We start from the raw sequence: 15,370 nt of genomic DNA, 5'->3' as shown, positions 1-15,370 counted from the left end.
CCAGAAGTTGTTGGGTTATTCATCAATTTTATATGCCCCTTCCTCCCACCCCTCATAAATGGAGGGGGGTGGTGGGCATATTGAAAGATCCATCCCCAGGACTCCCAGAGGAATGGGTTTCTGTAGTAGACTGACAATTAGTTTAGAAACTAAAGGGATGGATAAGAATTTTGAAAGCAAACGAGCTGAGGCCTGGTAGAATCTGGCTAAGTTGCAGAGGCAGGAGTAAGTCGTCTTAGCAATGAATTTATGGTCAGAGTTTCTTCTCAGACAAATATAGCACCAACATTGCAGAAAATCTGGTTCAAATCCAGGCAGTTGTCAGAGAGACAGAGTTGAAGGCTAGGAAACAATGGCTTTGACATTCTCTATATTCAACTTGTTATTACCAGGTGAACGGGGGTGAGTCAGATTCCCTCTTTTAGTCAGTCAAGTTTTTAACGTTTAGCATGCAGCTCTATCACACTTAAATTAAAGCATTGTGCTTTCTCAATTAAGAAGGTTTTCTTGAGTGAAAGCAAGAAGCTTTTTTTATTTATTAACACTGAGGAAAACAATAAAAGACAACATCAAATAACCACACACTCCTTTAAAAAGGAGAGTGTCTTCGTTACAAAAGGAAAGTCAAGAATGTGCAGTATTTTTTAAAAGACCTTATAGTCCTTAAGGTGTTAGATTTTTAAACTGAGCTCAGGGTTGATTAATAAATATCTAGAATCCTCACCTGTAAATAGCCTTGGGATCTCAGTGAATTGATATTTCTCCAATTTGCTTTATCACCAGGCACTGTTTTTCACAAAGCTGACGGGGACAGGCATGGAGAGAATTTTTCAATTCTTTTCCTTCTCTGCCCTGCCCAATAATTGTTTGCCTAAAATACAACCCACTTGCATATTCCCAAGTCCGGCATCAGAAAGTGGGGAAACAGGTGAGGAACTAAAGGGCTCTTTCTGATCCTGCCTCAGACTCTAATTCGTTTCATGGGCAATTCTTCCACGGATGCTTTGGCAGTACTTTACTCAGTTCTATTGCTAGGATACCTGTAGGTCTCATACACCAAAAATTCTGTAACCTTTGGAGGGGATAGAATACAACAGTGTGCTGCACGTTTAATAAACTACACACACACACACACACACACAAGCCAATTCCACTGTTGACCTCAGTGAACTGACGCTCAGGAGTTGTGCCAAACATTTGTATTCCAACGTGTGGTTGTTCCGCCACCTAGTGATGCTGTTGGTAATATACAGAATCAAATGAAAAAGAGACAAGGGATCTTCACGCTGAACTGAGTTTCAGTGCCTTTTAATAAAATGCTAATCTTGCCTCAGACTGTCCTTGTTTATCTCAGATTGAGTCAGAAATCACACGACACCAGGTTATAGTCCCAACAGGTTCCAGCAGTGCTCCGAAAGCTTGTGATTTCAAATAAACCTGTTGGACTATAACTTGACGTGGTACGACTTCTGCCATTGTCCACGCCAGCACCTCCACTTCATATCTCAGGTTCAGTTAATGAATTTGGCTTGACCTGTCAGGCGAATGCTGTGGTTATCCTAAATCAGTGTTTTTTTCTCCATTTTAATCCACAAAAGTCTCAGGTATTAAAATCAGTTGAACAGTAAGAGTCCATATTTTAACTCAGCATGACAAATTAGAGAACATTTCTGCTCATCCTGTATTATTCAAGAACAGTCAGGGACAGCATAGAAGCAAAAGAAAAAGCATATAATGCGGCCAAGGGCAGTAGGAAGCCAGGTAAAAACAATGACTGCAGATGCTGGAAACCAGATTCTGGAGTAGAGTGGTGCTGGAAAAGCACAGCAGTTCAGGCAGCATCTGAGGAGCAGTAAAATCGACGTTTCGGGCAAAACCCCTTCATCAGGAATACAGGTAGAGTGCCTGAAGGGGGCCAGGGGAATGGGAAGTCTACAAAAACCGATAGAGAACAACTGAAAAAGAAGTAAGGAAGGGAAGATTAAATATGAGGTAAGCTACAAGAGTTTCTTTAGATATATAAAGAGCAAAAGAGGACATTGGGCCACTGAAAAATGATGCTGGAGAAATAGTAATGGGGAACAAAGAGATGGCTGAGTAACTAAACGAATACTTTGCATCAGTCTTCATAGTGAAAGACACAAGTAACATCCTAAAACTTCAAGAGAGTCAGGGGCAGGGGTGAATGTGGTGGCCACCACCAGGGAGAAGGTACTGGAAAAACTGAAGTGAATAAATACTTGGACGAGATGGACGACACCCCGGAGTTCTGAAGGCAGTAGCTGGAGAGGTAGTGGAGCTTAAGTGGTGAGCTTTCAGGAATCACTGGAGTCAAGGAGAGTCCCTGAGGACTGGAAAATCGCTAACGTAACACCCCTGTTTAAGAAGGGAGCAAGGCAAAAGACTGGGAATTACATGTTGACTAGCCTGACCTCGGTCATTGGTAAGATTTTGGAGTCCTTTGTGAAGGATGAGAGCTCTGAATACATGGGAGTGCATGGTAAAAAAAGGGCAAAGTCAGCATGGTTTCATCAAGGACAGGTCATGCCTGACAAATCTGTTAGAATTCTTTGAGGATGTATCGAGCAGGTTAGACCAATAAGAGGCAATGGATGCTATCTACCTGACTTCCAGAAGGCCTTTGACAAGGTGCTGCACTGGAGGCTGCTGAGTCAGATAACAGCCCTTGGTATTAGAGACAAGTTACTAGCATGGATAGAAGATTGACTGCCTGGCACGAAGTGGGAGAAAGCGAGGATTGCGCTTGCTGGAGATCAGAATTGAAAAATCTGGCACTGGAAAAGTACAGCAGGGCAGGCAGCATCCGAGGAGCAGGAGAGTCAACATTTCAGGCATAAGCTCTTCATCAGAATGTGTCTGGCAGGAAGCAGAGAGTGGGGATAAAAAGGTCTTTCTCAGGATGGCAGCCGGTGACTAGTGGTGTTCCACAAGGACGAGTGTTGGGATCACAACTTTTCACTTTATACATTAATTATTTAGATGATGGAACTGAGGGTATTCTGGCTAAGTTTGCAGATGATATAAATACAGGTAGAGGGACAGGTAACATTGAGGAGGAGGGGAGACTGCAGCAAGATTTTGACAGGTTTGAAGAGTGGGTAATGAAGTAGCAGATGGAGTACAATGTGGAAAGTGTGAAGTAATGTACTTTGGTAGGGAGAACAGATGCATGAGGAGAAACGTCAGAAATCTGAAGTGCAAATGGACCTGGTACTTCTAGTCCATGATTCGCTGAAGGTTAACTTCCTCAAAAAACTTTAACAGATTTGTCAGGTTGAGTCAATGGTTAGGGAGGCAAATACAATGCTGGCATTTCTTTTGAGAGGACTGGAATATAAAAGCAGAAATGTACTTCTGAGATTATGTAAAACTCTGGTCAGACCACATTTAGAATATTGTGAGTAATTTTGGATCCCATATCTCAGAAAGGATGTGCTGGCCCTGGTATGGTTCTAGAGGAAGTTCACGAGGATGATCCAAGGAATGAAAGTCTTAACATAAGAGGAACATTTGAGGAATTTGGGTCTACACTCGATGGAATTTAGAAGGATTGGGGGAATTTAATTGAAACTTACAGAATACTGAAAGCCTTGGATGTTGGGAAGATGTTTCTATTAGCAGGAGAAATTAGGATGAGGAGAAATTTCTTCAGCCAGAGAATGGTGAATCTTTGGAATTCATTGCCACAGAAGGCTGTGGAGGCCAGGTCATTGAATATATTTAAGAAGGAGATTGTTAAGGGGATCAAGGCAAGAGAATGGGTATGAGAAACCTATCAACTGGATTGAATGGCAGTGCAGACACAATGGGGTGTTTGGCCGAATCCCTGCTCCTGTGTCTTGTAGTCTTAAGAAAGTAAGGAGAGAGGAAACAGGCCAGTTAGCCTGATGTCAGTCAACAGGAATGTCAGGAATCTATTATTAAAGAAACATAAAAAAAGTCACTTAGAAAATCATTGAATGCTTTAAAAAGTCAATATGTACAGATCCAGCTTCTTACAAGGGCAAATTAATGCACAGGCTTTACTTCAAGTCCAGAATATTGAATTTCGACAAAAATCTGTAGTCACCATGGAACCCTCTGGAATCTCTGGTTTGAAAACCTTATGTGCCTCACATAAAGATTCTTATTGTTGATGTTCATTTCCTTTTATTGCTTTAACTGAGAGCTGAAAATATGTTGCTGGAAAAGTGCAGCAGGTCAGGCAGCATCCAAGGAGCAGGAGAGTCGACATTTTGGGCATGAGCCCTTCTTCAGGAATGCCCGAAACGTCGACTCTCCTGCTCCTTGGATGCTGCCTGACCTGATGCGCTTTTCCAGCAATACATTTTTCAGCTCCGATCTCCAGCATCTGCAGTCCTCACTTTCTCTTTGCTTTAATTGAGTCAAACTTCGGGGATGGAGCAGAGAATGGATTGACACACTTGATTATGGACTTGTTGCAGAATGTTTTGTTCCTTTTCTGTGATGACTGTATGGGTGGTGTTTACTGAGGGTGGTGAGAGTCCAACATCAGACACCAAAATTTATTCACCCACATGACTTGATCTGTATAAATCCTGAGTTAATTAAGATGCTAGTTGATAATCATAACCTTGCCACCGTAACTCTAGGAGCACCTAATTATTGTGCTTTCCCCAGTAATGCAGAAATCTCAACCCCCGGGAACTGCTGACCAATCAGAAACAGGCTGCTCTCCATTACCAGCAGTAGTGTCACCAGGGGTGGAGTCTGCCAGAACGACATTGGCCCTTCACCGGAGATCTTGGGAGATGATCACCAATATAGGGAAGAGGGTCAGAGGAAAGAATGGGTTTCTGACTTTCAGTGGGCATTCTCGTCCCATTACTGGGTGAGTGGCTTTGAATAAGAGATTTCTATCCCCCTCCCACAACCAGAGTCTTTATGAGTGCCAACCTATCATTGAATACCAGCGGCAATGTGATCAGGCTGATTAATGCCCACTTAAGGACCTCAAGTGATATACAGGCAGGAAAAGTCATCTAGGAGAAAGTGAGGACCACAGATGCTGAAGATCAGAGTCGAGAGGCATGGGGCTGGAAAAACACAACAATCTTCCAGCAAGGATTTTATTTGGGGAATGGGGGAGGTGTCCATCCTGCACCCTCCAGCCCAACCAAACACTTTGCCAACTCTACCATCAGCACTCATAGAGATCATAGAGTCATAGAGTCATAGGGATGTAAAACATGGAAACAGACCCTTCGGTCCAACCCATCCAGACTGACCAGATATCCCAACCCAATCTAGTCCCACCTGCCACCACCCAGCCCATATCCCTCCAAACCCTTCCAATTCATATACCCATCCAAATGCCTCTTAGATGTTGCATTGTACCAGCCTTCATCACTTCCTCTGGCAACTCATTCCATACACATACAACCCTCTGTGTGAAAAAGTTGCCCCTTAGGTCTCTTTTATATCTTTCCCCTCTCACCCTAAACCTATATCCTCTAGTTCTGGACTCCCCTACCCCAGACTTTGTCTCTTTACCCTATCCATGCCCCTCATAATTTTGTAAACCTCTATAAGGTCACCCCTCAGCCTCTGATGCTCCAGGGAAAACAGCGCCAGTCTGTCCAGTCTCTCCCTATAGCTCAAATCCTCCAACCCTGGGAACATCCTTATAAATCTTTTCTGAACCCTTTCAAGTTTCACAACATCTTTCCGATAGGAAGGAGACCAGAATTGCATGCAATATTCCAACAGTGGACTAACCAATGTCCTGGACAGCCACAACATGACCCTTTGGTTTGCTTCTTTAAAGAAAATGAGAGAGAAATTTCATTGAAACAAAAGTCAATGATACATAACCGCTGTTTCCTATAATTCAGGGTTGTCAAGTTTGGTTTCACGCATTCCAGGAGTTGTTCTCATGTGACCACCTATCTTCAACTGTACTTCACATAGACTTAGACTTAACACAGTGGACCCCCAATATGTGCATCATCACCTTCTCAATATATCCTGGTTTTGACTTTGGGCAATCACTGCAGACTTGACCTCCAACTGTGTTATAGAGGCACAATGGAAGCTCAGGTTAACAGAGCAGTTAGTAAAGCATACAGAATCCTTTCTAGGCTTTATTAATAGGGACATAGAGTATGAAAGCAATGAGATTATGGCGAACGCCTATAGGGCATTTGTTCAAGCTCAGCTGGAGCACTACGTCCAAAACTGGGTGCCACACTTTAGGAAAATGTGAAGGCACTAGAGAGTGCTGAAAATATTCAGGATAATGGCTCTAGGATGAGGGACTTCAGTTATGCAGCCAGATTGGTGATGTTATTACAGTATTTCTTGGGAAAGGGAAAGCTAAGGGATCTGAAAGAGGTATTCAAAATTATAAGGGGTGTGGATGGAGCAAATATTATAAAGAGAAACAATTCCCACTTGTGAAAAGATTGACAGCAAGAGATCACAGGTTTAAAGCAATTGGCAAAAGAAACAAAAGCAATAGGAAAAACTCTTTCGTGAAACAAGTGGTTAAGGTCTGAAATGCCTAAGTGTGTTGTGGAGGCAAGTTCAAAGCAGAGTCAGATTTGTACAGCATGGAAACAGACGCTTCAGTCCAACTCATTCATGCCGACCAGATATCCTAAACTGATCTCGTCACATTTGCTGGCATTTGGCACATATCTTTCTAAACTCTTGCTGTTCATGTACACATCCAAGTGCCTTTTAAATGTTGCAATTGTAGCTGCCTCCACCACCACTGGCAGCTTGTCCCTAACTCGCTCCACCCTCTGCATGAAAAAGTTGCCCCTCAGACTCTTTTTAAATCTTTCCCCTCACCTTAAACCTATGCTGTCTGGTTTTAAACTCACCTACCCTGGGAAAAAAGACCTTGGCTATTCACAGTATCCATGCCCATCATGATTTCATTAACCTCTATAAGGTCACCCCTTAGCCTCTAACACTCCAGGAAAAAAAGACCCAGTGTATTCAGCCTCTCCCTGTAGCTCAAACCTTCCAATTTCAGCAAAGGGAGTTAGAGATTATTTTCCCCAAAAAAGAACATGCAAAGTTACAGGGTGAATGCAGGAGAATGTCAGCTAAGGAAATACTTGTTCAGACTGCTAGTGCTGACATTATATGCCAAATGGCCTCTGATGGTTCTGTAACAATTCTGCAATTGTGAACAGAACATCTCTTCTTTTTTGATTAAGCTCTTTATAGCCTCCCAGGTCCAACATTGAATTCACCCAATTTCAAATAATAACTAGCATTTTTATTTTCTCAGACTGCAACTGTTGCAAATAACAATGACTCAGTGCAGATAAGTAATTTGTTATTTTACTTGTGTCCCATCATCTCCTTTTGCTTTGCGCATTGCATTATCATTTAATTCCTCCTTCCCCCTGACCTTACAACTTTGCTCTCCTCCCTGTTAGCTCTGTACTTAGTTAAAACCAATAAGTTTGTTTTTGCAGTGGTCTTAAATTGGATTGCCTTTGTTGGGGATAATCTGCTATCGAGGTACCTACATTGGGGCTAGGGAGGGGAGCACCATTATTAAAGCAGACACTGTCAGGTACCAGCTAAAACACAGCCATGTAAAGTAAACCCAACCACTGCAGGCCACATTCCTTGGGGATTAGAACATGTCCGTCAGTTTCAGATCATCCTGTTACAATCTCATTGTTAATAAAGGAAACCGGTAACTATCAGATAGTGTAAATCGCACCAATACTACACTTGATTGATAAAGTACTTGCTAATGCCTCCGCTGATGTCAAACTCATTCGGGTCCTGTGTTAAATGATAATACCTGTATATTCAACTATGGAGAACTATTGTGAACGCCCAGACAGCCAGACGCATAGCAATGAGGAAACCCTTCCAAACAATAAACTTTTAAATTACAAGATTGGAAACTGCTGAACCCAGGATGTCTACCCATTGTTCAGCACAGCAGGAGCTGGACAGGTATCTCGGGGCAGCCAATAGAGACACTAATCCCTTCACAGACAGGTGAACCGACCAATGAGAGAACCGAACGAGGGGAACCTGACCGGGAACTCGAGGAAGCGCGAAGTATAACTGCTCCAGGTCCGTAGAGGAAGACAGAACGCCTTCTCCAACGAATTGCATGCTCTTGAATTCGTTGTATAGCTTGCCAGTCTTGATTCTGTAATAAACGGTGTTTTTGCTCCAAACTCTAGCCGGTGTGATCTCTCCTTCCAAAGAACACGTGGAGACGAGACCCTACGGGTCCGTCCTAACACCTTCCTTAGGTCACTTGTCACTAACATAATCCTTCGCAGAAATAAAATTTCTATGATGCAGAAGAACATAATTAACCTGAAATGTTAACTCTGTTCTTATCTTCTTGGATACTATCAAAACTGCTCAGCATTTTTTGTTTTCATTCCCTAGAGTGGAATTGAGTTGATTTCTCCCAGTGCAATGCATAGAACAGATTGAACTTAGAATAGACGGGTAAAACAAAGAACTGTGATGCTAAACATCTGAAACAAAAACAGAACTTGCTGGAGAAACTGGTAGCATTTGTGGTGAGAATTCTGAGTTAAAGATTCAGTTGAAAACTCATTTTTGTCTCCCCTGATGCTGCCAATCTCTCCAGAAATTTGTTTTGATTTCAGCAAAGAATGAAACTTGGTAAATCTTACAAACATAGCGCTCACTGCCTATTATTTTGTGGGAACTGGTGTTGCTGACATTCCATGTAGCCTCTTTGAGGTGTGACTGCTCCTTCACACTGTCAGAATCTGAATCAGACTCCACACTGGCCGCTGCCATCTCCGACCTCCCTCCGCACTGCTTGCGGTTGGGTTACGGTAGAAGGTAGAATAGTTGCAGTATCAGCCATGATTGAATGGCAGAGCAGACTCAATAGGCTGAATGGCCTTATTCTCACATATATTATACACTTGCCGCTGTACTTTTCATACCAAGAGTGAAATGCTTTCAGCATTGACTAGATTTTGCCTTGTTGAATTTTTCTGTTCTGCAGATGACAGTTCAACTCTTTCAGCTACTGATATCTACACGAGTTACTCTCTCACATTCTTCTGACATCACTGGATCCAGAGTGCTATCTACTCTTTGTATTGTTCAAATTTGCAACAGCGCTCACCATGTTATAACATGATGTATTGCCCCCTGCTGGCAACATGTTGTATGATGAATCATACACCATGGCTCATTGTGTTGTATGTGCTCACTGGATTCTTGGCCTGGTAGACTTAGGAATGATAGGACCTGCTTTGTCTAGTGGGATGAGAGGAAAACCACTGGGTAGGGTAAATAGAAGAGACTCTTTTCTTCAACAATGTATTTTATTACATGTTGGCAATTTACAAACAAGTTACATTGGATGATAGACATGGTTCCTAAAATTACCAGGAGATTGGATCTGTCTTCTTCCAGATTCAGAGCTGTTTCCCAATCTCTGTCCTCCGGATATCATCATATTTGCTAGAGCTTAATGCACTCTGCAGCATTAACCCTTTTAGAACCAAACATCTTATACAACGCATAAAGACACTCATTTAATAGTAAAACAATAAAGTATACAATTTTAGTGAGGGTGCAGGAGTGGAAGATCCTGCGTGTGTATGTGCATAAAGCATTGAAAGTGGCAGGATAAAGTGGTTAGAAATGTACACAGAGTCCTAATAGGGGCACAAGTGATGAAAATGTGGGCTTGTACAGAACACCTTTAACTTTCCAATTCTGGGCAAGTGGCCTTGCGGACCCTCCAATGGCAGCCTGATACTGGCAGGAGGCTTGCCTTGGCGTCTCTAGGGAAATGTCCCTTGGAAAGGATGTCGGCCTCGGGGACCCATCGGGATCAAACATTCCACTCGTGAGGTAAAAACAATGACTGCAGATGCTGGAAACCAGATTCTGGATCAGTGGTGCTGGAAGAGCACAGCAGTTCAGGCAGCATCCAATGAGCAGCGAAATTGATGTTTCGGGCAAAAGCCCTTCATCAGGAATAAAGGCAGTGAGCTGGAAGCGTGGAGAGATAAGCTAGAGGGGGGTGGGGGTGGGGAGAGAGTAGCATAGAGTACAATGGGTGAGTGGGGGAGGAGAGGAAGGTGATAGATCAGGGAGGAGAGGGTGGAGTGGATAGGTGGAAAACGAGCTAGGCAGGTTGGACCAATCCGGACAAGTCATGGTGACAGTGCTGAGCTGGAAGTTTGAAAGTAGAATGAGGTGGGGGAAGGGGAAATCAGGAAGCTGTTGAAGTCCACATTGATGCCCTGGGGTTGAAGTGTTCCGAGGTGGAAGATGAGGCGTTCTTCCTCCAGGCGTCTGGTGGTGAGGGAGCGACGGTGAAGGAGGCCCAGGACCTCTATGTCCTTGGCAGAGTGGGAGGGGGAGTTGAAATGTTGGGCCATGGGGCGGTGTGGTTGATTGGTGAGGGTATCTCGGAGATGTTCCCTAAAGCGTTCTGCTAGGAGGCGCCCAGTCTCCCCAATGTAGAGGAGACCGCATCGGGAGCAACGGATACAATAAATGATATTAGTGGATGTGCAGGTAAAACTTTGATGGATGTGGAAGGCTCCTTAAGGGCCTTGGATAGAGGTGAGGGAGGAGGTATGGGCACAGGTTTTACAGTTCTTGTGGTGGCAGGGGAAAGTGCCAGGATGGGAGGGTGGGTCGTAGGGGGGCATGGACCTGACCAGGTAGTCACAAAGGGAACGGTCTTTGCGGAAGGTGGAAAGGGGTGGGGAGGGAAATATATCCCTGGGGGTTGGGTGTTTTTGGAGGTGGCGGAAATGTCCGCGGATGATTTGGTTTATGCGAAGGTTGGTAGGGTGGAAGGTGAGCACCAGGGGCATTCCGTCCTTGTTACGGTTGGAGGAGTGTGGTCTGAGGGCGGAGGTGCGGGATCTGGACGAGATGGTCAGGTCCATGCCCCCCTACGACCCACCCTCCCATCCTGACATTTTCCCCTGCCACCGCAGGAATTGTAAAACCTGTGCCCATACCTCCTCCCTCACCTCTATCCAAGGCCCTAAAGGAGCCTTCCACATCCATCAAAGTTTTACCTGCACATCCACTAATATCATTTATTGTATCCGTTGCTCCCGATGCGGTCTCCTCTACATTGGGGAGACTGGGCGCCTCCTAGCAGAACGCTTTAGGGAACATCTCCGAAATATCCGCACCAATCAACCACACCGCCCCGTGGCCCAACATTTCAACTCCCCCTCCCACTCTGCTGAGGACATGGAGGTCCTGGGCCTCCTTCACCGCCGCTCCCTCACCACCAGACGCCTGGAGGAAGAACGCCTCATCTTCCACCTCGGAACACTTCAACCCCAGGGCATCAATGTGGACTTTAACAGCTTCCTCATTTCCCCTTCCCCCACCTCATCCTAGTTTCAAACTTCCAGCTCAGCACTGTCACCATGACTTGTCCGGACTGGTCCAACCTGCCTAGCTCCTTTTCCACCTATCCACTCCACCCCCTCCTCCCTGATCTATCACCTTTCTCTCCTTCCCCACTCACCCATTGTACTCTATGCTACTCTCTCCCCACCCCCACCCTCCTCTAGCTTATCTCTCCATGCTTCCAGCTCTCTGCCTTTATTCCTGATGAAGGGCTTTTGCCCAAAACATCGATTTCGCTGCTCGTTGGATGCTGCCTGAACTGCTGTGCTCTTCCAGCATCACTGATCCAGATTCTACTTGCGAGTCTCAGTTGGATCTGCCACAACACGGAAGTTGAGTTCTCAGTATCAGTAGTTACCGATCACATTTACACTAGAAGTACTCTGACATCGTGCGTGACGTTTTTGTTGTTTATCTGTAACTGGCCGCCCCCAGTTCCTGGAACAGAATCTCCCAGGTCTACAGACGAGGAAGAAGGCCCTTCAGCCCATCGGGTGAGCATTGGTCATAAACAATCACCTACTACTCCAATCCTATTATCCAGCACTTTAACCAATTGTAAGCCTTGTCACTCAGATAAGTGCATTTCAATATTTGTAAATGATGTGAAGGAAACGCGATATCTGAGAAATTGAGAATATATTAAGGCTGAAATTGTCTGAATTAAACAGGAATTCGGAAGGGGAAGCGGTTTAGGTAATTTGGGGAAAAAGCGTTGTTACTTTTTGCTTCGATGAATTTTGTCACTCGCTGAATGTTTATTCCGAAGTTAAACAAGTCAGTTTCACTTTCACAAGTTCACGGCGTCAACAGTAATCGATCAAATAGTGCCAGAATAGATCGCGAACTTTTCTCCCGGATCGTAAGGCGCGTTTTTCTCTCTCTCATTTTGGGGATCAGGTACAGAAACAAAATTTACTTCCCACTTCGTGTTTTGATTGCTCCATCGATTGGTTTCGTTGTTGCCAGGTGACCACATGATCAGAAAACAACTGCGCAGGCTGTAAATGAGAAACGAAAGTATAAATTACTGGAGCAGCTCTGCAGCATCCTGATGAGGGGCTAATGCCCTAAACATCGACTCCCCTGCTCCTCAGATGCTGCCTGACCTGCTGTGCTTTTCCAGCATCACACTCTCGACTCTGATCTCCAGCATCTGCAGTCCTCACTTTCTCCCAAATGATGATAGTAGCTCACGACAACTGAACTCCAGAAAATCGGGACCCGGGTCCTGGAAGGTTGGGGAGTGACGGGAATTCTCCAGTTCCCTCTCCTGTTGAAAACAAATCTCTAAACTGCTCAGTGAGCATTGCTTCTGTATGGGTTCTTGTAGCTGAAACAATCCAATAGTAATCCCACTTTCATTACTCTCCTGGAATATTAGATGTTTCAAAGCAGAGAACTATAAACATTTCAGAGACATTAAAACGAATCTTCTGCTTGTTCAAGTTTGCAGGCACTTAGAGCTTTTTAAGCCACTGTCATTATGCCAAGTGAAACTAGCCTTTCGAAAACCACGGACTGTTTTTATGTGCATGATCTAAACTATCACAAAGGACTCTCCAAAGTACTTCAAGGATCAGTGAAACATGACAAAACAACAGAAGTCTTATTTTAAGAGCGGTGGTCTATAATTGGAGATCCCTGGAGTGAATCATATTGCGATGATGGATGACTAGTTGGTGAGTTTATTTTTATAATTGAAAAGAACGCAAACTGAGAGTCAAATGAAAGAGCTAAAAAGAATAGTTTTCTTTGATCCTAAAATTGGATGCAGCCAGACAGATGTGACAGAGTTGGGGGTATGCTGTACTGCAGCATGTTGGAGTTGGCAGAGATCACTGCGATCTTAGATGTTCATATCTGCACCATGTGCTTAGCTCACAGGCCTTCAACTCAGAATTCTTGAGCTGGAGTCTGACCTGCAAATGTTGCAGAGTATCAGTGAGTGAGGAATTTACCTGGACAATTTGTTACTAGAGACAGTTGTGTTCCTTCGATTAAGTGAACCTTTAGGGTTGGTTCATGGTCAGGGGTAGGAGGATGCGATTGCAAGTCAGACTGGTATGGGATACATTAGTGGAAGACGTGTAGCCATTCACTTTGATGAACAGGTGCAAGTTACTTGCTGTGTGAATAAGAACAACAGTTTCATGTGAATGGAAACTGACTGTAGCATGATGACACAATCACATTCAAACGAGGTTGGGAGGGATAAAAAAATATGGTGTGATTGGGGACACTGTAACTTGGGAAATTGATACTCTTTGATTTACAATCAAGATCTAGAGTTCCAGAGATTCTGTTGGCAGGATTAAAGACATCATCTCATGGTTAAAGAGGAACTTGAAGACAATGATCCAGTTGTCCTGGTCCATGTAGGAAACAATGACATTGCAAGGATGAAAAATGATATTATGCTGAGAGAGTTTGAGAAGTTAGGATTCAAATTAGATTAGATTACTTACAGTGTGGAAACAGGCCCTTCGGCCCAACTAAGTCCACACCAACCCACTGAAGCGCAACCCACCCATACCCCTACATTTACCCCTTACCTAATACTATGGGCGATTTAGCATGGCCAATTCACCTGAAGAAGCAGAACCTTAAAAATATAATCTCTGGTTTGCCACTGAAACCCACATCCCACTTAACACTGGAATAAACAGATTATAATGTCAGGTGCATTGTTGTGAGAGTGGTGTGGCAGCAAGGATTTTGCTTCATGGATCATTGGCACATAGGAAGAGGGAGCTGTTCCTTTGCGATAGGCTCCACTTGAACCAAGTTGGGATTGGAATTCTGGCAAATCTTAACAAATAGGGCTGGAGAATGCACTTTAAAATAATGAAGGCCAGGTAGGAAGATTCAGAAATGGACAAATTCAAAGCAGAAAGGGAAATGTTCTTTAAAGTTCTCTAGGGTTGTGCACTGTTTTAAGTAAAAATAAGGAGAGTGGTTCAGGAAGTGACAAAGAGAAATGAAGTTAAAATTGTATTCGTGTATAAGGTGAAGTCAGAAAAAACAGAAAAAGTCAAAGCTTAAGGCACTTTATGTAAACGTGTAAAGGATTTACAACAAATTGGACACATTAATAACATAAATTAATTGGCTTAATCCAATAATTATTACAAAGATGTAATTGCAAAGTGATCAAGATTAGGACCTAAGTATTCCAGCGTACTTGTATGAGAGGGATTAATAGGATGATGGAGTATTCTTGATGCTAAAGGATGAATGAAGACAGCAGAGAGAAATGATCTTAACTCAAGAAAAAAGGAGGGTCAGGTTGGTTGGAGCTAATAAGTAGTGAGGCTGAATGATTCTTTTAACTTAAGGTGCCAGTGAAGCACCTCTCACCTTTTGTTTTAATCATCAGTCACTCTGGATACACAATTGCCACTAACCTTGAATAGCTGTTTGGAAAAATATTTAATGACTCATTTCATTCCATTGGATGTTTAGTTTTCAGGCAATGGAGAGTCCACTGTGCATCACATTGTGGTCACTTCTGTTCCTTCAGAAGCTTTTTTTAGGTAAGTGCCTTGTCTTTTTTTCAGGAGTTTCTCGCGTGTAATTGACTGTCTGGTTAATTCTCTCTGGATCATGTTTAGTTTTGGTTTTAACAAGTGATCTCTAGCTGAAACACAATGCTGCAGATCTTGTTTTAACAATAAACCAAAAGTTTACGAACAAAGGAAACAAAGATAAAAATGAAGAAACCAAATCATCTAACCGTAACACACATTTAAAGATCTTTAAATGCTTTGTAAGAGTGTAATCTCATAAATCCCAAAATGCACTTTATAAATTGAAAATAAAATAAAACAGCTTTTGTTTTTACAATACTCATGAAATACATACATTAAAACCCCTGTATCTAACACCATGATAGGTTTAATTTGCTGTGACTTCAACTTACTGACTTGAACTGTGGATAGTTTCTTCTTGGAAATAT

At 43.3% G+C, this 15,370-nt stretch overlaps 1 protein-coding gene across 3 annotated transcripts in view; it reads left to right on the top strand.

Moving 5' to 3' along the window:
- The first annotated feature begins 11,692 nt into the window (after positions 1-11,692).
- LOC132826681 (NACHT, LRR and PYD domains-containing protein 1 homolog) overlaps positions 11,693-15,370 on the top strand; it is a 29,713-nt gene continuing 26,035 nt past the window's right edge. Inside the window, exons 1-3 of one of the 3 annotated variants that reach the window (XM_060842746.1) lie at positions 11,693-11,906; positions 12,869-13,094; positions 14,878-14,948. In XM_060842746.1, coding sequence (XP_060698729.1) covers positions 13,084-13,094; positions 14,878-14,948 — 82 coding nt within the window. In that variant the 5' untranslated portion in view covers positions 11,693-11,906; positions 12,869-13,083. The other 2 variants (XM_060842744.1, XM_060842747.1) reach the window with 2 other exon arrangements.

The sequence above is a fragment of the Hemiscyllium ocellatum genome, chromosome 23 (genome assembly GCF_020745735.1).
Source record: "Hemiscyllium ocellatum isolate sHemOce1 chromosome 23, sHemOce1.pat.X.cur, whole genome shotgun sequence".
In the NCBI taxonomy this organism is placed as follows: domain Eukaryota; kingdom Metazoa; phylum Chordata; class Chondrichthyes; order Orectolobiformes; family Hemiscylliidae; genus Hemiscyllium; species Hemiscyllium ocellatum.
Note: the sequence above shows the minus strand (reverse complement) of the source record. Positions and strands in the feature narration are given on the sequence as shown.